This window comes from Pleurodeles waltl, chromosome 6, assembly GCF_031143425.1.
Source record: "Pleurodeles waltl isolate 20211129_DDA chromosome 6, aPleWal1.hap1.20221129, whole genome shotgun sequence".
NCBI classification, from domain to species: Eukaryota; Metazoa; Chordata; class Amphibia; order Caudata; family Salamandridae; genus Pleurodeles; species Pleurodeles waltl.
The window spans coordinates 366434768-366461630 of NC_090445.1; the positions used below are offsets into that span (position 1 = coordinate 366434768).

The following is a 26863-nucleotide window of genomic DNA, read 5'->3' on the forward strand; positions in this document are numbered from 1 at the left end:
CCTCAGCCCATGCTGAGGACTCCAGGTCATTTCCAAGCAGACAGTCCACTGGGATATTTGAGGAGACCACCACCTGTTTCAGGCCATTGACCCCTCCCCATTCTAAAGTAACCATTGCCATGGGATGTACTTTTCTCTGATTGTCAGCGTTGGTGACTGTGTAAGTTTTTCCAGTCAGGTATTGGCCAGGGGAAACCAGTTTCTCTGTCACCATGGTGACACTGGCACCTGTATCCCTCAGGCCCTCTATTCTAGTCCCATTAATTAAGAGTTGCTGTCTGTATTTTTGCATGTTAGGCGGCCAGACAGCTAGTGTGGCTAAATCCACCCCACCCTCAGAAACTAGAGTAGCTTCAGTGTGGACCCTGATTTGCTCTGGGCACACTGTTGATCCCACTTGGAGACTAGCCATACCAGTGTTACCTGGATGGGAGTTTGGAGTGGAACCTTTCTTGGGACAGGCCTTGTCTCCAGTTTGGTGTCCATGCTGTTTACAGCTATGACACCAGGCCTTTTTGGGATCAAAGTTTTTACCCTTGTACCCATTGTTTTGTGAAGAGGCTCCGGGCCCACCCTCCTGTGCAGGTTTTTTTTTTGGGCCTGTAGAAGACTCTTTACTATTTTTAGTTTTGGTTGTCTCATCACCCTTCCCCTGGGGAGTCTTTGTGACCCCCTTTCTTTTGGTCACCCCCTGTTGAAGTCTTGGACACCCTTGTCTTGACCAATGGTCCGCCTTCTTTCCAATTCTTGGGGAGAAATTGGTCCTAGGTCTACCAGATGCTGATGCAGTTTATCATTGAAACAATTACTCAATAGGTGTTCTTTCACAAATAATTGATCAGCCATCATAATTACTTACACCACTGCCTTGAATCCAACCATCTAGTGTTTTCACTGAGTAGTCTACAAAGTCAACCCAGGTCTGGCTCGAGGATTTTTGAGCCCCCCTGAATCTAATCCTATACTCCTCAGTGGAGAATCCAAAGCCCTCAATCAGGGTACCCTTCATGAGGTCATAAGATTCTGCATCTTGTCCAGAGAGTGTGAGGAGTCTATCCCTACACTTTCCTGTGAACATTTCCAAAGGAGAGCACCCCAGTGAGATCTGTTCACTTTTCTGGTTACACAAGCCCTCTCAAAAGCTGTGAACCATTTGGTGATGTCATCACCATCTTCATATTTAGTTACAATCCCTTTAGGGATTTTCAACATGTCAGGAGAATCTCTGACCCTATTTATGTTGCTGCACCATTGATGGGTCCTAGGCCCATCTCTTGTCTTTCCCTCTCTATGGCTAGGATCTGTCTTTCCAAAGCCAATCTTTTGGCCATCCTGGCTAACTGGATGTCCTCTTCACTGGGGTTATCCTCAGTGATTTCAGAGGTGTTGGTCTCTCCTGTGAGGAACCAGCATCTCTGACTATTATTTTTGGAGTCAGGGTTTGAGGGACCCTGTTCTCCCTAGATAGGACTGGTAGGGGGGAATTTTCCTCCAAGTCACTATCCTCTTCCTCTGAGTTGCCACCCTCAGAGGGGTTGGCCTTTTCAAACTCTGCCAAAATCTCCTGGAGCTGTATTTTGGTAGGTTTGGGGCCCATTGTTATTTTCTTTATTTTACAGAGTGACCTTAGCTCCCTCATCTTAAGATGGAGGTAAGGTGTGGTGTAGAGTTCCACCACAGTCACATCTGTGCTAGACATTTTGCTTCTAAAAGTTGGAATACTTTTTAAGAATCTACAACTGGTTCTAGAATCTAATTCAAACTTTTACAAACTTTTAAACTCTAAAAGAAATGCTAAACAGGATCTAACACAAGGCCCTAGCAGGTCTTTTAAGAATTTAGAAAACTTTTCAAATTGCATAAATCAATTTCTAATGACAATTTTGGAATTTGTCGTGTGATCAGGTATTGGCTGAGTAGTCCAGCAAATGCAAAGTCTTGTACCCCACCGCTGATCCACCAATGTAGGAAGTTGGCTCTGTATGCAGCTATTTCAAAGTAAGGAATAGTATGCACAGAGTCCAAGGGTTCCCCTTAGAGGTAAGATAGTGGCAAAAATAGATAATACTAATGCTCTATTTTGTGGTAGTGTGGTCGAGCAGTAGGCTTATCCAAGGAGTAGTGTTAAGCATTTGTTGTACATACACATAGACAATAAATGAGGTACACACACTCAGAGACAAATCCAGCCAATAGGTTTTTGTATAGAAAAATATCTTTTCTTAGTTTATTTTAAGAACCACAGGTTCAAATTCTACATGTAATATCTCTTTCGAAAGGTATTGCAGGTAAGTACTTTAGGAACTTCAAATCATCAAAATTGCATGTATACTTTTCAAGTTATTCACAAATAGCGACTTTAAAAGTGGACACTTAGTGCAATTTTCACAGTTCCTAGGGGAGGTAAGTATTTGTTAGTTTTACCAGGTAAGTAAGACACTTACAGGGCTTAGTTCTTGGTCCAAGGTAGCCCACCGTTGGGGGTTCAGAGCAACCCCAAAGTCACCACACCAGTAGCTCAGGGCCGGTCAGGTGCAGAGTCAAAGTGGTGCCCAAAACGCATAGGCTAGAATGGAGAGAAGGGGGTGCCCCGGTTCCGGTCTGCTTGCAGGTAAGTACCCGCGTCTTCGGAGGGCAGACCAGGGGGGTTTTGTAGGGCACCGGGGGGGACACAAGCCCACACAGAAATTTCACCCTCAGCAGTCGCGGGGGCGGCCGGGTGCAGTGTAGAAACAGGCGTCGGGTTCGCAATGTTAGTCTATGAGAGATCTCGGGATCTCTTCAGCGCTGCAGGCAGGCAAGGGGGGGGTCCTCGGGGAAACCTCCACTTGGGCAAGGGAGAGGGACTCCTGGGGGTCACTTCTCCAGTGAAAGTCCGGTCCTTCAGGTCCTGGGGGCTGCGGGTGCAGGGTCTCTCCCAGGCGTCGGGACTTAGGATTCAAAGAGTCGCGGTCAGGGGAAGCCTCGGGATTCCCTCTGCAGGCGGCGCTGTGGGGGTTCAGGGGGGACAGGTTTTGGTACTCACAGTATCAGAGTAGTCCTGGGGTCCCTCCTGAGGTGTTGGATCTCCACCAGCCGAGTCGGGGTCGCCGGGTGCAGTGTTGCAAGTCTCACGCTTCTTGCGGGGAGCTTGCAGGGTTCTTTCAAGGCTGCTGGAAACAAAGTTGCAGCCTTTCTTGGAGCAGGTCCGCTGCCTCGGGAGTTTCTTGTCTTTTCGAAGCAGGGGCAGTCCTCAGAGGATGTCGAGGTCGCTGGTCCCTTTAGAAGGCGTCGCTGGAGCAGGATCTTTGGAAGGCAGGAGACAGGCCGGTGAGTTTCTGGAGCCAAGGCAGTTGTCGTCTTCTGGTCTTCCTCTGCAGGGGTTTTCAGCTAGGCAGTCCTTCTTCTTGTAGTTGCAGGAACCTAATTTTCTAGGGTTCAGGGTAGCCCTTAAATACTAAATTTAAGGGCGTGTTTAGGTCTGGGGGGTTAGTAGCCAATGGCTACTAGCCCTGAGGGTGGGTACACCCTCTTTGTGCCTCCTCCCAAGGGGAGGGGGTCACAATCCTAACCCTATTGGGGGAATCCTCCATCTGCAAGATGGAGGATTTCTAAAAGTTAGTCACTCAGCTCAGGACACCTTAGGGGCTGTCCTGACTGGCCAGTGACTCCTCCTTGTTATTCTCATTATTTTCTCCGCCTGCCGCCAAAAGTGGGGGCCGGGCCGGAGGGGGCGGGCAACTCCACTAGCTGGAGTGTCCTGCGGTTCTGTGACAAAGGGGTGAGCCTTTGAGGCTCACCGCCAGGTGTTACAGCTCCTGCCTGGGGGAGGTGTTAGCATCTCCACCCAGTGCAGGCTTTGTTACTGGCCTCAGAGTGACAAAGGCACTCTCCCCATGGGGCCAGCAACATGTCTCGGTTTGTGGCAGGCTGCTAAAACTAGTCAGCCTACACAGATAGTCGGTTAAGTTTCAGGGGGCACCTCTAAGGTGCCCTCTGGGGTGTATTTTGTAATAAAATGTACACTGGCATCAGTGTGCATTTATTGTGCTGAGAAGTTTGATACCAAACTTCCCAGTTTTCAGTGTAGCCATTATGGTGCTGTGGAGTTCGTGTTTGACAAACTCTCAGACCATATACTCTTATGGCTACCCTGCACTTACAATGTCTAAGGTTTTGTTTAGACACTGTAGGGGTACCATGCTCATGCACTGGTACCCTCACCTATGGTATAGTGCACCCTGCCTTAGGGCTGTAAGGCCTGCTAGAGGGGTGTCTTACCTATACTGCATAGGCAGTGAGAGGCTGGCATGGCACCCTGAGGGGAGTGCCATGTCGACTTACTTGTTTTGTCCTCACTAGCACACACAAGCTGGCAAGCAGTGTGTCTGTGCTGAGTGAGAGGTCTCCAGGGTGGCATAAGACATGCTGCAGCCCTTAGAGACCTTCCTTGGCATCAGGGCCCTTGGTACTAGAAGTACCAGTTACAAGGGACTTATCTGGATGCCAGGGTCTGCCAATTGTGGATACAAAAGTACAGTTTAGGGAAAGAACACTGGTGCTGGGGCCTGGTTAGCAGGCCTCAGCACACTTTCAATTGTAAACATAGCATCAGCAAAGGCAAAAAGTCAGGGGGCAACCATGCCAAGGAGGCATATCCTTACACCAGTCCACTGAAGTTGAGGTCTCTTAACTAGTATTCCAAAGGTTCCACTCTTCCCCCATGCCTGGCTGCTCCAGAAAACGCTTGGGCGACAAACAAGGACTAATGGGACCTGCGGGTGCCGGAATCAGCGCTGAGCGACGTCGTTCCGGCTCAGAGCGGCAGTGGATGTGAATAGGGAAGGTGCCGCCGGTGGATTTCCAGCGCATCGGCGTTGGGATGTGTGCCAAAAAAGGTCACTTTGGCACAACTGCCACCGATCCGGGTCCGAGATGAGGTCTGCAACACCCCATGGAGCCGGGGCCTGAGCCCTCGGTGTGGAACCTGATAGGGCCTGCTCTGACCCCATGGGGCCCAAAGGCATTCCAGAGGGATGGGCCAGCTACCTCGTAAAAGTTCTTTATTTCAGCGGGGTTTGCTCAGGCTCACGGAGACTGGGAAGGTGCAGGGACCTTGCAATGGCTCAGCAGAACCGTGCGTGAAACACCAATGTTACTCAACGCGTCAGCAGACGAACGAGGTGAAGTCGAAGACTGTTTTTTTGTTTTTCTTGTGCCTGTTCCCCGAGTGTCCCCAGGACCTTGAGTGCGGGGAGGACGAATTGGGGGCTTCCGGAGGGATCCTGCGACTACCTTCTTGATAGAGTCTGTGACCACCTAGGAGTCACGTGAACTGGAGTCCAGTGCTGGGCCGCAAGTAGCTTCAGCGACTGCTCCCTTAAAGCTTTGAGTCATAGCCCGGCAGTACAAGCATGACTGCGAGTCATGGTCAAGCTCGGGACACCATAAACACACAAAGTGCAGGTCTATTACCAACATGGCACGGTAACAGGCGCCACACTGCTTGAAACCTGCCTTTCAAAAAGACATCCTTCAACACATTTCGAGAAATAGTTGACAAAAAGTTTAAAAAAAAAAAAAAAAAGATAGATAGATAGATAGATAGATGGGTAGCTCTTCTCCTGATCAGCACAGGAAGAAAACTGACATCCGTGCACCTGAGTAACACCTACAGATATGACTACGACATCACTTCTGGTGCCAACTATGCCACATGGAACCGAGCAAAGCTACCCTGCGGCACACTGGGGTACTTCTCATGCAAAAGTTTCTGGATCCAGTTTGATGCCTGGGAAATTCAAAAGTAAGTAATCTGCAACTATAGTGTCTACCAGATAATGTGTTACCAAATGTAAGTAACTTGTTCTTCAAAGCCAGTTTGTCTGCTATCTCCTTCACGTAGAAAAGGTTGAGTTCGCGTTTACATCGGTTTGTTGACATCTTGCTGCAATGGCTGCCTAGCTCAAAAGAGGCAAAACCTTTGTTCAAAGTACCAGTGATTAAAACCTTCAGGGAGGGGCTCAGACAAGTTATTCCAACACTGTTTCCACTCGCACCTCCACTGAACCTCAGTGTCATTCTCACAAGACTACTGTGCCCCCGTGTGAATACCTACACTTGTGCCCCCTTCAGTTCCTTTCTTGGAAGGTGGCATTTTTCAGTCCCCATCACTTCACTTAGACTTGTTAGTGAGCTCCAGGCTTTAACCTTGGAAGAACCTTTCTTTCAGCAACATAGAGAGCGGGTAGTTCTCCGTGCAACTCTAAATTTCTCCCTAAACTTGTTTCCCAATTTCACCTCAACCAATCCATTGAATTGTCTGTGTTGTTTTTTTTTTTTTCTTTTTTTTCCCCACAACCAATTTCTGTTGCGGAAAGAGTTCTTCATACATTAGATGTTAAAGGACCTTATGTTCTAGATTGATAGAACTAAAACTTTCAGAAAACCAAACAGCTTTTTTTTTTAGCTTTTTCACCTCCACATACAAACAACCCTGTAGGAAGTTGGCTCTGTATGTGCTATTTCAAAGTAAGGAATAGCATGCACAGAGTCCAAGGGTTCCCTTTAGAGGTAAGATAGTGGCAAAAAGAGATAATACTAATGCTCTATTTTGTGGTAGTGTGGTCGAGCAGTAGGCTTATCAAAGGAGTAGTGTTAAGCATTTGTTGTACATACACCCAGGCAATAAATGAGGAACACACACTCAAAGACAAATCCAGCCAATAGGTTTTGTTATAGAAAAATATATTTTCTTAGTTTATTTTAAGAACCACAGGTTCAAATTTTACATGTAATATCTCATTTGAAAGGTATTGCAGGTAAGTACTTTAGGAACTTTGAATAATTTCATTAGCATGTATACTTTTTACATAAAACACAATAAGCTGTTTTAAAAGTGGACACTTAGTGCAATTTTCACAGTTCCTGGGGGAGGTAAAGTAATGTTAGTTTTAACAGGTAAGTAAGTCACTTACAGGTTTCAGTTTTTGGTCCAAGGTAGCCCACCGTTGGGGGTTCAGAGCAACCCCAAAGTTATCACACCAGCAGCTCAGGGCCGGTCAGGTGCAAAGGTCAAAGAGGTGCCCAAAACACATAGGCTTCAATGGAGAGAAGGGGGTGCCCGGTTCCAGTCTGCCAGCAGGTAAGTACCCGCGTCTTCGGAGGGCAGACCAGGGGGGTTTTGTAGGGCACCGGGGGGGACACAAGTCAGCACAAAAAGTACACCCTCAGCAGCGCGGGGGCGGCCGGGTGCAGTGTGCAAACACGCGTCTGGTTTTCAATGGTTTTCAATGAGAGACCAAGGGGTCTCTTCAGCGGTCCAGGCAGGCAAGGGGGGGCTCCTCGGGGTAGCCACCACCTGGGCAAGGGAGAGGGCCTCCTGGGGGTCACTCCTGCACAGAAGTTCCGCTCCTTCAGGTGCTGGGGGCGGCGGGTGCAGGGTCTTTTCCAGCCGTCGGGAAAGGAGAGTTCAGGCAGTCGCGGTCAGGGGGAGCCTCGGGATTCCCTCTGCAGGTGTCGCTGTGGGGGCTCAGGGGGGACAACTTTGGTTACTCAGTCTTGGAGTCGCCGGAGGGTCCTCCCTGAGGTGTTGGTTCTCCACCAGTCGAGTCGGGGTCACCGGGTGCAGTGTTGCAAGTCTCACGCTTCTTGCGGGGAGTTGCAGGGGTCTTTAAATCTGCTCCTTGTAACAAAGTTGCAGTTCTTTTGGAGCAGTGCCACTGTCCTCGGGACTTTTTTGTCTTTCTTTCTTTCTTTTTTGTCTTTCTCTTGTCTTTCTTGAAGCAGGGCAGTCCTCAGAGGATTCAGAGGTCGCTGGTCCCTTGGAAAGCGTCGCTGGAGCAGGTTTCTTTTGGAAGGCAGGAGACAGGCCGGTAAGTCTGGGGGCAAAGCAGTTGGTGTCTTCTGTTCTTCCTCTGCAGGGGGTTTTCAGCTCAGCAGTCCTCTTCTTCTTGTAGTTTCAGGAATCTAAATTCTTAGGTTCAGGGAAGCCCTTAAATTCTAAATTTAAGGGCGTGTTTAGGTCTGGGGGGTTAGTAGCCAATGGCTACTATCCCTGAGGGTGGGTACACCCTCTTTGTGCCTCCTCCCAGGGGGAGGGGGTCACATTCCTATCCCTATTGGGGGAATCCTCCTTCTACAAGATGGAGGATTTCTAAAAGTCAGTCACCTCAGCTCAGGACACCTTAGGGGCTGTCCTGACTGGCCAGTGACTCCTCCTTGTTTTTCTCATTATCTCTCCTGGACTTGCCGCCAAAAGTGGGGGCTGGGTCCAGGGGGCGGGCATCTCCACTAGCTGGAGTACCCTGGGGCATTGTAACACGAAGCCTGAGCCTTTGAGGCTCACTGCTAGGTGTTACAGTTCCTGCAGGGGGGAGGTGTGAAGCACCTCCACCCAGAGCAGTCTTTTGTTTCTGTCCTCAGAGAGCAAAAAGGCTCTCACCGCATGGGGTCAGAAACTCGTCTCTCAGCAGCAGGCTGGCACAGACCAGTCAGTCCTGCACTGAACAATTGGGTAAAATACAGGGGGTATCTCTAAGATGCCCTCTGTGTGCATTTTTTAATAAATCCAACACTGGCATCAGTGTGGGTTTATTATTCTGAGAAGTTTGATACTAAACTTCCCAGTATTCAGTGTAGCCATTATGGAGCTGTGGAGTTTGTTTTTGACAGACTCCCAGCCCATATACTCTTATGGCTACCCTGCACTTACAATGTCTAAGGTTTTGCTTAGACACTGTAGGGGCATAGTGCTCATGCACATATGCCCTCACCTGTGGTATAGTGCACCCTGCCTTAGGGCTGTAAGGCCTACTAGAGGGGTGACTTACCTATGCCACAGGCAGTGGGAGGTTGCATGGCACCCTGAGGGGAGTGCCATGTCGACTTAGTTATTTTCTCCCCACCAGCACACACAAGCTGTGAGGCAGTGTGTCTGTGCTGAGTGAGGGGTCCCTAGGGTGGCATAAGACATGCTGCAGCCCTTAGAGACCTTCCCTGGCATCAGGGCCCTTGGTACCAGGGGTACCAGTTACAAGGGACTTACCTAGGTGCCAGGGTTGTGCCAATTGTGGAAACAATGGTACATTTTAGGTGAAAGAACACCGGTGCTGGGGCCTGGTTAGCAGGGTCCCAGCACCCTTCTCAGTCAAGTCAGCATCAGTATCAGGCAAAAAGTGGGGGGTAACTGCAACAGGGAGCCATTTCTTTACAAACCCTATATCCAAATCAGGCATAGCTAGATGGAAAGACCTTTTGTAGGAAGTTGGCTCTGTATGTGCTATTTCAAAGTAAGGAATAGCATGCACAGAGTCCAAGGGTTCCCCTTAGAGGTAAGATAGTGGCAAAAAGAGATAATACTAATGCTCTATTTTGTGGTAGTGTGGTCGAGCAGTAGGCTAATCAAAGGAGTAGTGTTAAGCATTTGTTGTACATACACACAGGCAATAAATGAGGTACACACACTCAGAGACAAATCCAGCCAATAGGTTTTGTATAGAAAAATATCTTTTCTTAGTTTATTTTAAGAACCACAGGTTCAAATTTTACATGTAATATCTCATTTGAAAGGTATTGCAGGTAAGTACTCTAGGAACTTTGAATCATTACATTAGCATGTATACTTTTTACATAAAACACAATAAGCTGTTTTAAAAGTGGACACTTAGTGCAATTTTCACAGTTCCTGGGGGAGGTAAGTTATTGTTAGTTTTCACAGGTAAGTAAGTCACTTACAGGTTTCAGTTTTTGGTCCAAGGTAGCCCACCGTTGGGGGTTCAGAGCAACCCCAAAGTCACCACACCAGCAGCTCAGGGCCGGTCAGGTGCAGAGGTCAAAGAGGTGCCCAAAACACATAGGCTTCAATGGAGAGGAGGGGGTGCCCCGGTTCCAGTCTGCCGGCAGGTAAGTACCCGCGTCTTCGGAGGGCAGACCAGGGGGTTTTGTAGGGCACCGGGGGGGACACAAGTCAGCACAAAAAGTACACCCTCAGCAGCGCGGGGGCGGCCGGGTGCAGTGTGCAAACACGCTTCTGGTTTGTAATGGTTTTCAATGAGAGACCAAGGGGTCTCTTCAGCGATGCAGGCAGGCAAGGGAGAGGGCCTCCTGGGGTTCACTCCTGCACAGGAGTTCCGTTCCTTTAGGTGCTGGGGGCTGCGGGTGCAGGGTCTTTTCCAGCCGTCGGGAAATGGAGTTCAGGCAGTCGCGGTCAGGGGGAGCCTCGGGATTCCCTCTGCAGGCGTCGCTGCGGGGGTTCAGGGGGGACAACTTTGGTTACTCACAGTCTTGGAGTCGCCGGAGGGTCCTCCCTGAGGTGTTGGTTCTCCACCAGTCGAGTCGGGGTCGCCGGGTGCAGTGTTGCAAGTCTCACGCTTCTTGCGGGGAGTTGCAGGGGTCTTTAAATCTGCTCCTTTGAAACAAAGTTGCAGTTCTTTTGGAGCAGGGCCGCTGTCTTCAGGAGTTTCTTGTCTTTCTTGAAGCAGGGCAGTCCTCAGAGGATTCAGAGGTCGCTGGTCCCTTGGAAAGCGTCGCTGGAGCAGGTTTCTTTGGAAGGCAGGAGACAGGCCGGTAAGTCTGGGGCCAAGGCAGTTGGTGTCTTCTGTTCTTCCTCTGCAGGGGTTTTTCAGCTCAGCAGTCCTTCTTCTTGCAGTTGCAGGAATCTAAATTCTTAGGTTCAGGGGAGCCCTTAAATACTGAATTTAAGGGCGTGTTTAGGTCTTGGGGGTTAGTAGCCAATGGCTACTAGCACTGAGGGTGGGTACACCCTCTTTGTGCCTCCTCCCTGAGGGGAGGGGGGCACATCCCTAATCCTATTGGGGGAATCCTCCATCTGCAAGATGGAGGATTTCTAAAAGTTGGAGTCACCTCAGCTCAGGACACCTTAGAGGCTGTCCTGACTGGTCAGTGACTCCTCCTTGTTTTTCTCATTATCTCTCCTGGACTTGCCGCCAAAAGTGGGGGCTGGGTCCAGGGGGCGGGCATCTCCACTAGCTGGAGTGCCCTGGGGCATTGTAACACGAAGCTTGAGCCTTTGAAGCTCACTGCTAGGTGTTACAGTTCCTGCAGGGGGAGGTGTGAAGCACCTCCACCCAGAGCAGACTTTGTTTCTGTCCTCAGAGAGCACAAAGGCTCTCACCACATGGGGTCAGAAACTCGTCTCTCAGCAGCAGGCTGGCAGAGACCAGTCAGTCCTGCACTGATCAATTGGGTAAAATACAGGGGGCATCTCTAAGATGCACTCTGTGTGCATTGTTTAATAAATCCAACACTGGCATCAGTGTGGGTTTATTATTCTGAGAAGTTTGATACTAAACTTCCCAGTATTCAGTGTAGCCATTATGGAGCTGTGGAGTTCGTTTTTGACAGACTCCCAGACCATATACTCTTATGGCTACCCTGCACTTACAATGTCTAAGGTTTTGCTTAGACACTGTAGGGGCATAGTGCTCATGCACATATGCCCTCACCTGTGGTATAGTGCACCCTGCCTTAGGGCTGTAAGGCCTGTTAGAGGGGTGACTTACCTATACCACAGGCAGTGTGAGGTTGGCATGGCACCCTGAGGGGAGTGCCATGTCGACTTACTCATTTTCTCCCCACCAGCACACACAAGCTGGCAAGCAGTGTGTCTGTGCTGAGTGAGGGGTCCCTAGGGTGGCATAAGACATGCTGCAGCCCTTAGAGACCTTCCCTGGCATCAGGGCCCTTGGTACCAGGGGTACCAGTTACAAGGGACTTACCTGGGCGCCAGGGTTGTGCCAATTGTGGAGACAATGGTACATTTTAGGTGAAAGAACACTGGTGCTGGGGCCTGGTTAGCAGGGTCCCAGCACACTTCTCAGCCAAGTCAGCATCAGTATCGGGCAAAAGGTTGGGGGGTAACTGCAACAGGGAGCCATTTCTTTACACCTTTACCTACTCCTTTCTCAGCACACGCCACTCAAAAAGCGAGCGTCCATGGCTATTCTAGGAGACATTCCCATATCTGACATAAGTAACAGGGCGGCTTTAGTGTTGGTGGCACCCGGTGCACCTAGGGGTTTCTGGCACCCCCTCCTCCCCTTTACCACCTCCTCCGTGAACTCCCTCACTACCACCCTCCAGCAGAGCTGCCTAGCTTCTCTCTGACGTACATGTCACTTTTTTTTAATAGTGCAGCACATAATTCACTCACTCATTTGTGTGATTGCATGTTACACATTCTTTGCAGCAGATACTTTAACTCTCTGCGCTACTTTAGGATGAGTCAAAACTGCCACTAGACGTAATTCTGATCTCTTACCATTAGGAACACTAATCACCAGATTTATCTAGACATTTTTTATAGTTTCCTGAAAACTACTGGGCGCACAAGAAAGTTAACATGCTTTGAAGCCAATAGTTATTTTTAAGCATGGCGTCCCCACCACCGCCAAAGTCTGCGCCAGGTGCGGCTGCACCAGTTGCACTGACCTAAAGCAGGCCCTGTAAGTAAAGCAGCTACCTGGTCCAGACCACACACCTTCACCAAACATTGTTGTTTGAATGTTTTATCACACCAACAAGCCAATGTAGGTCAGGCAGTGCTCCGTAAACTTTTTCAAACAACCACAACACCCACAGGTTAGCCACCGCTTCTGAGGGGGGCTGCTTTACAGTCTATTGAGAGCATGTGTATCTACAGGCACACATGCCTTGAATGGAAAATTCTATTTACCCTGTAAGCATCTGTTCATGTCATGTAGTGCTGTGGATTCACATGCACCCACCCTCCTCCTCTGACACCTTTGGCCATTGCAGTTTATTCTATTCTTTCTCGCATGGACATCTCCTTACTTAAACATACTCTACATTCCAATCTCAGTCTCCTATGGTAAAACATTTAACAATGGAGTCAATGCCCATGCGCAGTATCACTGAGAAAGAGTCCCTCTACCTCATGAGACTAAAGATTTTTTTTTAGAAGAAAAGCAACCTGCACACATCAGGACCCAGAACTAGATGGCAGGAGTATGCAGAGCATAAGAATCTAAGGCACTACATGACACAAACAGATGCTTTCAGGGTAGGTAACCTATTTTTTTCTTACTGGTGATGGTCATAGGTCAGAGATCATTCAAAAAGAAAAAATGAAAAAGGAGAGATTAATAGAATTAAGTTAAGGGGTTGTGAATCTGCAGCGATGACAAACTTGTGAAAATAATAAGTAATGCTGTTGTCTAAAAGAGTATTGTGAACATAGTTCCAGACTATGATTTATATTTGTGTATATAAAATGGAATACACATAATCTCAAACGTCTACTGTAAACCCTACACAAAGTTCATGGCATACATGAAAATACACCTATAGTGGACTGTTTTGATGTAAGTGTTGGCTAAGCATTGAATCTTCTTCAGCAACTATAAGCCTATGTCTGTGTGTTTATTGTAACAGGGTCTGACTCATCATTTGAGTGTTGACTCTTCCACTTGCACTGGGTGGAGCTGGGGAATGGAGGACTGGTGCTCAATTAATTGTCCTTTTTTTTCTTGTGCTTTCTCTGTGATCAGGTGGACAAGGCGAGAGGAGTCTGAATTCTATCGGGTAGTGTCTTCATTTGGTGTGGAGTACGACCCAGACACCCAGCAGTTTAACTGGGATCGCTTTCGCTCTTTCGCTCGTCTTGACAAAAAGACTGATGCCAGCCTGGTGAAGTACTTCCTTGGCTTTGTTGCTATGTGCCGGCAGGTTTGCCGACTTCCCCCAGTAGCAGGAGACGGTGAGTCATGTATTTTATCTGCCTGTTTGCACCATGCTTTATATACAGACTTTCAAATTGCACTGTAGACTTCCCCATCATGAAATCTTTTTAGACAAATACTGAATTGTCCATGTGTGGGAAATTGGAGCCATCAATGAATAAACCATTTTTTACAGTCCTATATAGAAAATGAATACAGATGGGAATAGATTCAGCTACATTTTTGTGACTAAGATGACTTGTGTTTGTAGGAGGCTGGCTCAGTTTATGGTGTACACTTATGGTGTGGCACCCTGTACTGAGTCCAGGCAACCCTTAATGATAGTGAATAGGAGTCTAGATAGCAAAAGCTCTCTAGAGGTAACTGTGGTGAATAGCTAAAGCTTAGCCAGGAGGATTGTAAAACACTTGAAATACCACAATAGTCAGTAACTTATGTAAGAAAGAACCACACCAAAAAGTATTATTTATTAAAACATCTAAGGCTTTCTCCGCTTGGGGATATCAGCACACAAAGTATACACTTAGCAACAAGCAGAGAAACCATAGAAATACATTGTATAAGGGCAGGTGGAGAGGAGGAGGCAAACCATACACTAAGAAGTGGTATAGGAATGGAGGTGTCCGACCAAGGTAAGTGTTTTGGAATCCAGGGGGCCCTGGGTAACAAATTACCAGAGGTACTAGAAATCCCACAGGCGCCTGGGTGCAGATTTGTTATAGAGTCGGGTGTCCCATAGTCTAACACAGGACCGTTGTGGTTGGATTTTTATGGATCTAGGACCATACCCAGTATAACCCAAGGAAACTGGTTGGCACAAAGGTTGGATAGTACCCCCACCCATGGATACCTTGAAGACTGGAGTACCTACACCAGGGAGCCCAGGTGCATACAGGTGAATTGGCATTGGAAACCTTTGTTGGAGTCAATGGAAGCCTCGATTGTCCAGTTGCTATCGTGACCTATGGACCAGGTCAGTGGAACCTGAGGATGGATTCCTGATGTGAAGAATCTGAAAAAGAAGGGGACAGTGTCAGGACCACTCCGAAATCTCCAGGCAATGCAGGTGGGAAATACTTACCCTCTTGGAGGTGAAGTTCGTGCAGGATAGTAAAGGAAGAAGTACAGTTGCGGAGTCCAGGGGATGCAGGAGATCCTTGGAGTCACCCACAAGGTGTCTGTCGGTCACCGGATTGCAGGAGGGTCAGTGGCTAGCATGACTGTAGGAAAGTACAAGGACCACAAACACGCCTTGGCAAACGCAAATAGTTTTTGCAAGGAAGATTGTAGGTTTTTAGGGACCTGCATAGTCCTAGTGACCCCACCCTTGAGTTGGAGTCAGGACAGGCCTTCAGTAGGAGGGAAAGCCAGCTGAAGTCGCAGGAGCCCCCACAAGAGACCCTCTGGCAGCAGGCACAGAGTTTCACTGAGGCCTCAGCAGCACAACTGAACAGCAGTCTCATGTCGCAGGAGTTGCAGATTGGCAGTTGATCTTGGTGTTGCAGAGTGCTGGAGGCTGGGTGTAGGAAGTTGGCTCTGTATGTGCTATTTCAAAGTAAGGAATAGCATGCACAGAGTCCAAGGGTTCCCCTTAGAGGTAAGATAGTGGCAAAAAGAGATAATACTAATGCTCTATTTTGGGGTAGTGTGGTCGAGCAGTAGGCTTATCAAAGGAGTAGTGTTAAGCATTTGTTGTACATACACACAGGCAATAAATGAGGAACACACACTGAGACAAATCCAGCCAATAGGTTTTGTTATAGAAAAATATATTTTCTTAGTTTATTTTAAGAACCACAGGTTCAAATTCTACATGTAATATCTCATTTGAAAGGTATTGCAGGTAAGTACTTTAGGAACTTTGAATAATTACAGTAGCATATATACTTTTTGCATAAAACACAAATAGCTGTTTTAAAAGTGGACACTGCAATTTTCACAGTTCCTGGGGGAGGTAAAGTATTGTTAGTTTTAACAGGTAAGTAAGTCACTTACAGGTTTCAGTTTTGGGTCCAAGGTAGCCCACCGTTGGGGGTTCAGAGCAACCCCAAAGTCACCACACCAGCAGCTCAGGGCCGGTCAGGTGCAGAGGTCAAAGAGGTGCCCAAAACACACAGGCTTCAATGGAGAGAAGGGGGTGCCCCTGTTCCAGTCTGCCAGCAGGTAAGTACCTGTGTCTTCGGAGGGCAGACCAGGGGGGTTTTGTAGGGCACCGGGGGGGACACAAGTCCACACAGAAAGTACACCCTCAGCGGCGTGGGGGCGGCCGGGTGCAGTGTGCAAACAAGCGTCTGGTTCTCTGTAGGTTTCAATGGGAGACCAAGGGGTCTCTTCAGCGGTGCAGGCAGGCAAGGGGGGGGGGGGGGCTCCTCGGGGTCACTCCTGCACAGAAGTTCCGTTCCTTCAGGTGCTAGGGGCTGCGGGTGCAGGGTCTTTTCCAGCCGTCGGGACTTTAGGTTCAGGCAGTCGCGGTCAGGGGGAGCCTCGGGATTCCCTCTGCAGGCGTCGCTGTGGGGGCTCAGGGGGGACAACTTTGGTTACTCACGGTCTCGGAGTCGCCGGAGGGTCCTCCCTGAGGTGTTGGTTCCCCACCAGTCGAGTCGGGGTCGCCGGGTGCAGTGCCGCTGTCCTCGGGAGTTTCTTGTCTTTTGTGAAGCAGGGCAGTCCTCAGAGGATTCAGAGGTCGCTGGTCCCTTGGAAAGCGTCGCTGGAGCAGGTTTCTTTGGAAGGCAGGAGACAGGCCGGTGAGTCTGGGGCCAAAGCAGTTGGTGTCTTCTGTTCTTCCTCTGCAGGGGTTTTTCAGCTCAGCAGTCCTCTTCTTGTAGTTTCAGGAATCTAAATTCTTAGGTTCAGGGGAGCCCTTAAATACTAAATTTAAGGGCGTGTTTAGGTCTGGGAGGGCAGTAGCCAATGGCTACTGTCCTTGAGGGTGGGTAACACCCTCTTTGTGCCTCCTCCCTGAGGGGAGGGGGGCACATCCCTATTCCTATTGGGGGAATCCTCCTTCTACAAGATGGAGGATTTCTAAAAGTCAGTCACCTCAGCTCAGGACACCTTAGGGGCTGTCCTGACTGGCCAGTGACTCCTCCTTGTTTTTCTCATTATCTCTCCTGGACTTGCCGCCTAAAGTGGGGGCTGTGTCCAGGGGGCGGGCATCTCCACTAGCTGGAGTGCCCTGGGGCATTGTAACACGAAGCCTGAGCCTTTGAAGCTCACTGCTAGGTGTTACAGTTCCTGCAGGGGGGAGGTGTGAAGCACCTCCACCCAGAGCAGGCTTTTGTTTCTGTCCTCAGAGAGCACAAAGGCTCTCACCGCATGAGGTCAGAAACTCGTCTCTCAGCAGCAGGCTGGCACTGACCAGTCAGTCCTGCATTGAACAATTGGGTAAAATACAGGGGGCATCTCTAAGATGCCCTCTGTGTGCATTTTTTAATAATTCCAACACTGGCATCAGTGTGGGTTTATTATTCTGAGAAGTTTGATACCAAACTTCCCAGTTTTCAGTGTAGCCATTATGGAGCTGTGGAGTTCGTTTTTGACAGACTCCCACACCATATACTCTTATGGCTACCCTGCACTTACAATGTCTAAGGTTTTGCTTAGACACTGTAGGGGCATAGTGCTCGTACACATATGCCCTCACCTGTGGTATAGTGCACCCTGCCTTAGGGCTGTAAGGCCTGCTAGAGGGGTGACTTAACTATGCCACAGGCAGTGTGAGGTTGGCATGGCACCCTGAGGTGAGTGCCATGTCGACTTAGTCATTTTCTCCCCACCAGCACACACAAGCTGGCAAGCAGTGTGTCTGTGCTGAGTGAGGGGTCCCTAGGGTGGCATAAGACATGCTGCAGCCCTTAGAGACCTTCCATGGCATCAGGGCCCTTGGTACCAGGGGTGCCAGTTACAAGGGACTTACCTGGGGGCCAGGGTTGTGCCAATTGTGGAAACAATGGTACATTTTAGGTGAAAGAACACTGGTGCTGGGGGCCTGGTTAGCAGGGTCCCAGCACACTTCTCAGTCAAGTCAGCATCAGTATCAGGCAAAAAGTGGGGGGTAACTGCAACAGGGAGCCATTTCTTTACACACATGCTATGCATATTCTGCCATCTAGTGTTGGGCACAGAGTGTTACAAGTTGATTTTCTTCGAAGAAGTATTTTCGAGTCACTGGATCGAGTGACTCCTCCTCTTCGGCTCCATTGCGCATGGGCATCGACTCCATGTTAGATTGTGTTCGATGGCATCTGTCGCTGTAGATACACATGTTGTGCATAGCCCGCCATCTGGTGTTGGGTCGGAGTGTTACAAGTTGTTTTTCTTCGAAGAAGTCTTTCGAGTCACGGGACCGAGGGACTCCTCCTCTTTGTCTCCATTGCGCATGGGCGTCGACTCCATCTTCGATTGTTTTCTTTCCGCCATCGGGTTCGGACGTGTTTCTTTCGCTCCGGGTTTCGGAACGGAAAGTTAGATCAAAATTCGGAAAATTACGTCGGTATTGTTGCGTTCGGAATCGGGATAAATAGAATCGACACCGAATCGTTAAGATCGCCGTCGCCCTTCGGGGTAATTTTCGATCCCCCGTCGGGGCCTGGTCGGCCCGACCGCGTGTGACATAGACGCCGATGGAACGGACCCCATTCCGATTCTGTCCTAAATGCCACAACAAATACCCATATACGGACCAACATTCGGTCTGTAACCTGTGCCTGTCGCCCGAGCACAGGAAAGAAGATTGCGAGGCCTGTCGTGCGTTCCGGTCCCGAAAAACGCTCCATGACCGACGAGCCAGAAGACTGCAGATGGCGTCCACGCTGACAGGACACCGAGAGTTCGAAGAACAAGAAGAGACCTTCTCGATCCATGAATCGGACTCGGATGAATTCGACGACCAGGAAACAGTGAGTAAGACGTCGAAAATAGCACACAAGAAAGCTGATAAGGCCCAGGGGACGCCACTGCCATCAGGCCATGGCTCAACCCATAAAGGCGGTGACCGAACATCGGCACTGAAAAAGGCCGAAATAGTGCCGAGATCGTCCGACTCGGGTCGAGACACAGGCACCCAGCCATCTCGGGACCGAGATAGTGCTGCAGACAAAGATCGACGCCGAGATAGCGGTACCGAAGCTGCTCGACGCAGAGACAGCGGCACCGAGGAGGATCGACGCCGAGAGGGTTCGGCTCCGAAAAAAAGGAAAGTGGCCTCGGAGCCGCAAAAGAGCGCGGACATAGTTTCGGTGCCAAAACGACCCGCAACTGCACCAACTACCGGTTCCTATTCAGAGGAGCAATCACTGTCCTCTCAGATGAGAAAGCATACATTCGAGGAGGAGTTACAATCCACCGAGGTGGACCACACTCAGACGGATTTTTATTCAGAGTGGAACAGGGAAGATAAGCACCCTTCCCCCCATTAGGAGAAAAAGGAGACTCGAGTTCCAACAAGAACAAGCACCACAAACAAAACTGGTGAAAAAGGTAACTCCGCCACCCTCTCCTCCACCTGCAACACACTTTTCACCGGCACAGACTCCGTCGCATTCCCCGGCTCACACTACCATGAGCCAAGAGGACCAGGACGCTTGGGACTTATACGACGCACCAGTGTCAGACAACAGTCCAGAAGCGTATCCTGCAAAGCCCTCACCACCAGAGGACAGCACAGTATACTCACGTGGTGGCTAGGGCAGCAGAGTTCCACAACGTGTCCCTGCACTCCGAACCTGTCGAGGATGACTTCCTGTTCACCACCCTCTCCTCTACCCATAGCTCCTACCAAAGCCTGCCTATGCTCCCAGGAATGCTTAGGCACGCAAAGGAAATCTTCAAAGAGCCTGTCAAGAGTAGAGCAATAACACCAAGGGTGGAAAAGAAATATAAAGCACCTCCAACAGACCCTGTCTTCATCACCTCACAACTGCCACCAGATTCGGTCGTAGTAGGAGCAGCTCGCAAGAGAGCCAATTCTCACACATCGGGCGATGCACCACCCCCAGATAAAGAGAGCCGCAAGTTCGATGCAGCTGGGAAGAGGGTCGCAGTACAAGCTGCAAACCAGTGGCGCATCGCAAACTCTCAGGCGCTCCTAGCGCGCTATGACAGACCCCACTGGGACGAGATGCAACACCTCATTGAGCATCTACCCAAAGATCTACAAAAGAGGGCAAAACAGGTGGTTGAGGAGGGGCAAAACATATCTAATAACCAGATACGCTCCTCTATGGATGCAGCGGACACAGCTGCAAGAACAGTTAACACAGCAGTAACTATAAGAAGGCACGCGTGGCTACGAACATCTGGTTTTAAACCAGAAATACAGCAGGCAGTGCTCAATATGCCATTCAATGAGAAACAATTGTTCGGACCTGAAGTGGACACGGCAATTGAGAAGCTGAAAAAGGACACGGACACTGCAAAAGCCATGGGCGCACTCTACTCCCCGCAGAGCAGAGGCACTTTCAGCACCTTCCGCAAAACAACCTTTAGAGGGGGGTTTCGGGGTCAAAGCACACAGGCCAGCACCTCACATTCAACACCGTCCACCTACCAGGGACAGTACCAAAGGGGAGGCTTCCGGGGCCAATTCAGAGGAGGACAATTCCCTAGAAACAGAGGGAAATTTCAAAGCCCCAAAACACCTACAACCAAACAGTGACTCACACGTCACTCATCCCCTCCACACAACACCAGTGGGGGGAAGAATAAGTCCGTATTACCAAGCGTGGGAGGAAATAACAACAGACACTTGGGTCTTAGCAATTGTCCAACATGGTTATTGCAAAGAATTTCTACAAATCCCTCCAAACAAACCACCAAAAACGCAGAATATATCAAAACAACATTCAGACCTCCTAAAAATAGAAGTCCAAGCATTATTGCAAAAGAACGCAATAGAACTAGTACCAAAAATTCAAAGGAATACAGGGGTTTACTCACTGTACTTTCTAATACCAAAAAAGGACAAGACACTGAGACCAATCCTAGACCTCAGAACACTAAACACCTACATCAAATCAGAACACTTTCACATGGTCACACTACAAGAGGTGTTACCATTGCTAAAGCAACAGGACTACATGACAACCTTAGATCTCAAAGACGCGTATTTCCACATACCAATACATCGTCGCACAGGAAATACCTAAGGTTTGTATTCAACGGAATACATTACCAATTCAAAGTATTGCCGTTTGGTTTAACAACCACACCAAGAGTCTTTACAAAATGTCTAGCAGTAGTGGCTGCACACATGAGAAGGCAGCAAATACACGTATTCCCGTATCTAGACGACTGGCTAATCAAGACCAACTCACTGACAGGGTGCTCACACCACACAAATCAGGTCATACAAAACCTCTACAAACTCGGTTTCACCATCAACTGTGCAAAATCACACATTCTGCCGTGCAAGGTACAACAATACCTAGGAGCCACAATAGACACAACGAAAGGATTAGCCACTCCAAGTCCACAAAGAATTCAAAATTTCAACAAGATCATACAACGCATGTATCCAACACAAAGAATACAAGCAAAAATGATATTACAACTCCTAGGCATGATGTCCTCATGCATAGCCATTGTCCCGAACGCAAGACTGCACATGAGGCCCTTACAACAGTGCCTAGCATCACAATGGTCACAAGCACAGGGTCACCTTCTAGATCTGGTGTTGATAGACCGCCAAACATACCTCTCGCTTCTATGGTGGAACAATATAAATTTAAACAAAGGGCGGCCTTTCCAAGACCCAGTGCCACAATACATCATAACAACAGATGCTTCCATGACAGGGTGGGGAGCACACCTCGATCAACACAGCATACAAGGACAATGGGACGTACATCAAACGAAACTGCATATAAATCACCTGGAACTGCTAGCAGTTTTTCAAGCACTAAAAGTATTCCAACCAATCATAACTCACAAACACATTCTTGTCAAAACAGACAACATGACAACAATGTATTATCTAAACAAACAGAGGGGGACACACTCAACGCAGCTGTGCCTTCTAGCACAAAAGAGATGGCGATGGGCAATTCACAACCACATTCGCCTAATAGCACAGTTTATTCCAGGGATCCAGAATCAACTTGCAGACAATCTCTCTCGATCACCAACAGGTCCACGAATGGGAAATTCACCCCCAAATTCTAAACACTTACTTCAAACTCTGGGGAACACCTCAAATAGACTTATTTGCAACAAAAGAGAACGCAAAATGCCAAAACTTCGCATCCAGATACCCACACAGGCAGTCCCAAGGCAATGCTCTATGGATGAACTGGTCAGGGATATTTGCATACGCTTTTCCCCCTCTCCCTCCATATCTAGTAAACAAATTGAGTCAAAACAAACTCAAACTCATACTGATAGCACCAACATGGGCAAGGCAGCCCTGGTACACAACACTGCTAGACCTATCAGTAGTACCCCACATCAAATTGCCCAACAGGCCAGATCTGTTAACACAACACAAACAACAGATCAGGCATCCGGATCCAGCATCGCTGAATCTAGCAATCTGGCTCCTGAAATCCTAGAATTCGGACACTTAGACCTTCCCCAAGAATGTATGGAAGTCATAAAGCAAGCAAGAAGACCATCCACTAGGCACTGCTATGCAAGCAAATGGAAAAGGTTTGTTTGCTACTGCCATCATAATCAAATCCAACCATTACACGCATCTCCAAAGGATGTAGTGGGTTACTTGCTACACTTACAAAAATCAAACCTAGCTTTCTCTTCCATTAAAATACACCTTGCGGCAATATCTGCATACCTGCAGATTACCTATTCAAATTCACTATTCAGGATACCGGTCATTAAAGCATTTATGGAAGGCCTTAGAAGAATTATACCACCAAGGACACCACCTGTTCCTTCATGGAACCTCAATGTTGTCTTAACAAGACTCATGGGTCCACCTTTTGAACCCATGCACTCTTGCGAAATACAATTCCTAACCTGGAAAGTTGCATTTCTCATCGCCATCACATCTCTACGGAGAGTAAGCGAAATTCAAGCGTTTACAATACAAGAACCTTTTATCCAACTACACAAACATAAGGTAGTCCTAAGGACCAATCCTAAATTTTTACCAAAGGTTATTTCACCGTTCCACCTAAATCAAACTGTAGAACTACCAGTGTTCTTCCCACAGCCGGATTCCGTAGCTGAGAGGGCACTACATACATTAGATGTCAAAAGAGCGCTAAGGTACTACATTGACAGAACAAAAAACATCAGAAAGACTAAACAGCTATTTATTGCATTCCAAAAACCTCATGCAGGAAACCCAATATCAAAACAAGGTATAGCCAGATGGATAGTTAAGTGCATCCAAATCTGCTACCTTAAAGCAAAAAGACAGCTGCCCATTACACCAAGGGCACACTCAACCAGAAAGAAAGGCGCTACCATGGCCTTTCTAGGAAATATTCCAATGCACGAAATATGTAAGGCAGCCACATGGTCTACGCCTCACACGTTCACCAAGCACTACTGTGTAGACGTGCTATCCGCACAACAAGCCACAGTAGGTCAAGCCGTGTTAAGAACCTTATTTCAAACTACTTCCACTCCTACAGGCTGAACCACCGCTTTTGGGGAGATAACTGCTTACTAGTCTATGCACAACATGTGTATCTACAGCGACAGATGCCATCGAACTGAAAATGTCACTTACCAGTGTACATCTGTTCGTGGCATCAGTCGCTGAAGATTCACATGTGCCCACCCACCTCCCCGGGAGCCTGTAGCCGTTCGGAAGTTGGCTTACACTTTGTACATTTGTAAAAATATTATTTAAACCTTAAATAGGTACATACTTATTCACTCCATTGCATGGGCACTATTACTACAACACAACTCCTACCTCACCCTCTGCAGGGAAAACAATCGAAGATGGAGTCGACGCCCATGCGCAATGGAGACAAAGAGGAGGAGTCCCTCGGTCCCGTGACTCGAAAGACTTCTTTGAAGAAAAACAACTTGTAACACTCTGTAAGGAAATGCCTCCTTGGCATGGTTGCCCCCCCTGACTGTTTGCCTTTGCTGATGCTATGTTTACAATTGAAAGTGTGCTGAGGCCTGCTAACCAGGCCCCAGCACCAGTGTTCTTTCCCTAACCTGTACTTTTGTATCCACAATTGGCAGACCCTGGCATCCAGACAAGTCCCTTGTAACTGGTACTTCTAGTACCAAGGGCCCTGATGCCAAGGAAGGTCTCTAAGGGCTGCAGCATGTCTTATGCCACCCTGGAGACCTCTCACTCAGCACAGACACACTGCTTGCCAGCTTGTGCGTGCTAGTGAGGACAAAACGAGTAAGTCGACATGGCACTCCCCTCAGGGTGCCATGCCAGCCTCTCACTGCCTATGCAGTATAGGTAAGACACCCCTCTAGCAGGCCTTACAGCCCTAAGGCAGGGTGCACTATACCATAGGTGAGGGTACCAGTGCATGAGCATGGTACCCCTACAGTGTCTAAACAAAACCTTAGACATTGTAAGTGCAGGGTAGCCATAAGAGTATATGGTCTGGGAGTTTGTCAAACATGAACTCCACAGCACCATAATGGCTACACTGAAAACTGGGAAGTTTGGTATCAAACTTCTCAGCACAATAAATGCACACTGATGCCAGTGTACATTTTATTGCAAAATACACCCCAGAGGGCACCTTAGAGGTGCCCCCTGAAACTTAACCGACTGTCTGTGTAGGCTGACTAGTTCCAGCAGCCTGCCACACTAGAGACATGTTGCTGGCCCCATGGGGAGAGTGTCTTTGTCACTCTGAGGCCAGTAACAAAGCCTGCACTGGGTGGAGATGCTAACACCTCCCCCAGGCAGGAGCTGTGACACCTGGCGGTGAGCCTCAAAGGCTCACCCCTTTGTCACAGCCCAGCAGGGCACTCCAGCTTGCTGGAGTTGCCCGCCCCCTCTGGCCACGGCCCCCACTTTTGGCGGCAAGGCTGGAGGGAACAAAGAAAGCAACAAGGAGGAGTCACTGGCCAGTCAGGACAGCCCCTAAGGTGTCCTGAGCTGAGGTGACTCTAACTTTTAGAAATCCTCCATCTTGCAGATGGAGGATTCCCCCAATAGGGTTAGGATTGTGACCCCCTCCCCTTGGGAGGAGGCACAAAGAGGGTGTACCCACCCTCAGGGCTAGTAGCCATTGGCTACTAACCCCCCAGACCTAAACACGCCCTTAAATTTAGTATTTAAGGGCTACCCTGAACCCTAGAAAATTAGATTCCTGCACCAACAAGAAGGACTGCCTAGGTGAAAACCCCTGCAGAGGAAGACCAGAAGACAACAACTGCCTTGGCTCCAGAAACTCACCGGCCTGTCTCCTGCCTTCCAAAGAACTCTGCTCCAGCGACGCTTTCCAAAGGGACCAGCGACCTCTGCATCCTCTGAGGACTGCCCTGCTTCGACGACGACAAGAAACTCCCGAGGACAGCGGACCTGCTCCAAAAAGACTGCAACTTTGTTTCAAGAAGCAGCTTTAAAGAACCCTGCAACTCCCCGCAAGAAGTGTGAGACTTGCAACACTGCACCCGGCGACCCCGACTCGGCTGGTGGAGAACCAACACCTCAGGGAGGACCCCCGGACTACTCTACGACTGTGAGTACCAAAACCTGTCCCCCCTGAGCCCCCACAGCGCCGCCTGCAGAGGGAATCCCGAGGCTTCCCCTGACCGCGACTCTCTGAAACCTAAGTCCCGACGCCTGGAAAAGACCCTGCACCCGCAGCCCCCACGACCTGAAGGACCGGACTTTCACTGCAGAAGTGACCCCCAGGAGTCCCTCTCCCTTGCCCAGGTGGAGGTTTCCCCGAGGAAGCCCCCCCTTGCCTGCCTGCAGCACTAAAGAGATCCCTTGATCTCTCATAGACTAACATTGAAAACCCGACGCTTGTTTCTACACTGCACCCGGCCGCCCCCGCGCTGCTGAGGGTGAAATTTCTGTGTGGGCTTGTGTCCCCCCCGGTGCCCTACAAAACCCCCCCTGGTCTGCCCTCCGAAGACGCGGGTACTTACCTGCAAGCAGACCGGAACCGGGGCACCCCCTTCTCTCCATTATAGCCTATGCGTTTTGGGCACCACTTTGAACTCTGCACCTGACCGGCCCTGAGCTGCTGGTGTGGTGACTTTGGGGTTGCTCTGAACCCCCAACGGTGGGCTACCTTGGACCAAGAACTGAACCCTGTAAGTGTCTTACTTACCTGGTAAAACTAACAAAAACTTACCTCCCCCAGGAACTGTGAAAATTGCACTAAGTGTCCACTTTTAAAACAGCTATTTGTGAATAACTTGAAAAGTATACATGCAATTGAAATGATTCAAAGTTCCTAATGTACTTACCTGCAATACCTTTCAAACAAGATATTACATGTTAAATTTGAACCTGTGGTTCTTAAAATAAACTAAGAAAATATATTTTTCTATAACAAAACCTATTGGCTGGATTTGTCTCTGAGTGTGTGTTCCTCACTTATTGCCTGTGTGTATGTACAACAAATGCTTAACACTACTCCTTGGATAAGCCTACTGCTCGACCACACTACCACAAAATAGAGCATTAGTATTATCTATTTCTACCACTATTTTACCTCTAAGGGGAACCCTTGGACTCTGTGCATGCTATTCCTTACTTTGAAATAGCACATACAGAGCCAACTTCCTACACACTCCGACCCAACACCAGATGGCGGGCTATGCACAACATGTGAATCTTCAGCGACTGATGCCACGAACAGATGTACACTGGTAAGTGACATTTTCATTTCTTTCCACCATCTGGTTCAGACGTGTTTCTTTTAGCTCCGATAGTTTGTCAGAAAAGTTCTATAACTCGTTAATTCACGTCGGTATTGTTTCGATCACGTACTATCTCTCATCAACACTTCGGTACAGTCGGGTCAAACATCTTTAGTCGCCCTTCGGGGCGCATGCGCCCAACTCTGACCTGGTCGGGCCGACCGCGTGCAAGCCCCATGGACCGGACCCCATTCCGCTTTTGTCCTCGGAGCACGCCAAATTTCCATATACAGACCAACATCACCACCACCAGACAAGGAGAGCAGAAAATGTGATGCTGCGGGCAAAAGGGTAGCATCGCAGGCAGCCAACCAATGGAGGATAGCCAGCTCCCA

The 26863-nt window shown here is 48.8% G+C and overlaps 1 protein-coding gene across 6 annotated transcripts in view; it reads left to right on the plus strand.

Moving 5' to 3' along the window:
* Positions 1-26863, plus strand: part of CHD8 (chromodomain helicase DNA binding protein 8) — a 1013809-nt gene that overhangs the window by 729980 nt on the left and 256966 nt on the right. For all 6 annotated transcript variants that reach the window (XM_069238270.1, XM_069238269.1, XM_069238274.1 and 3 more), the window contains exon 30: positions 13509-13717. In XM_069238270.1, coding sequence (XP_069094371.1) covers positions 13509-13717 — 209 coding nt within the window. The remainder of the gene's footprint in view (positions 1-13508; positions 13718-26863) is intronic.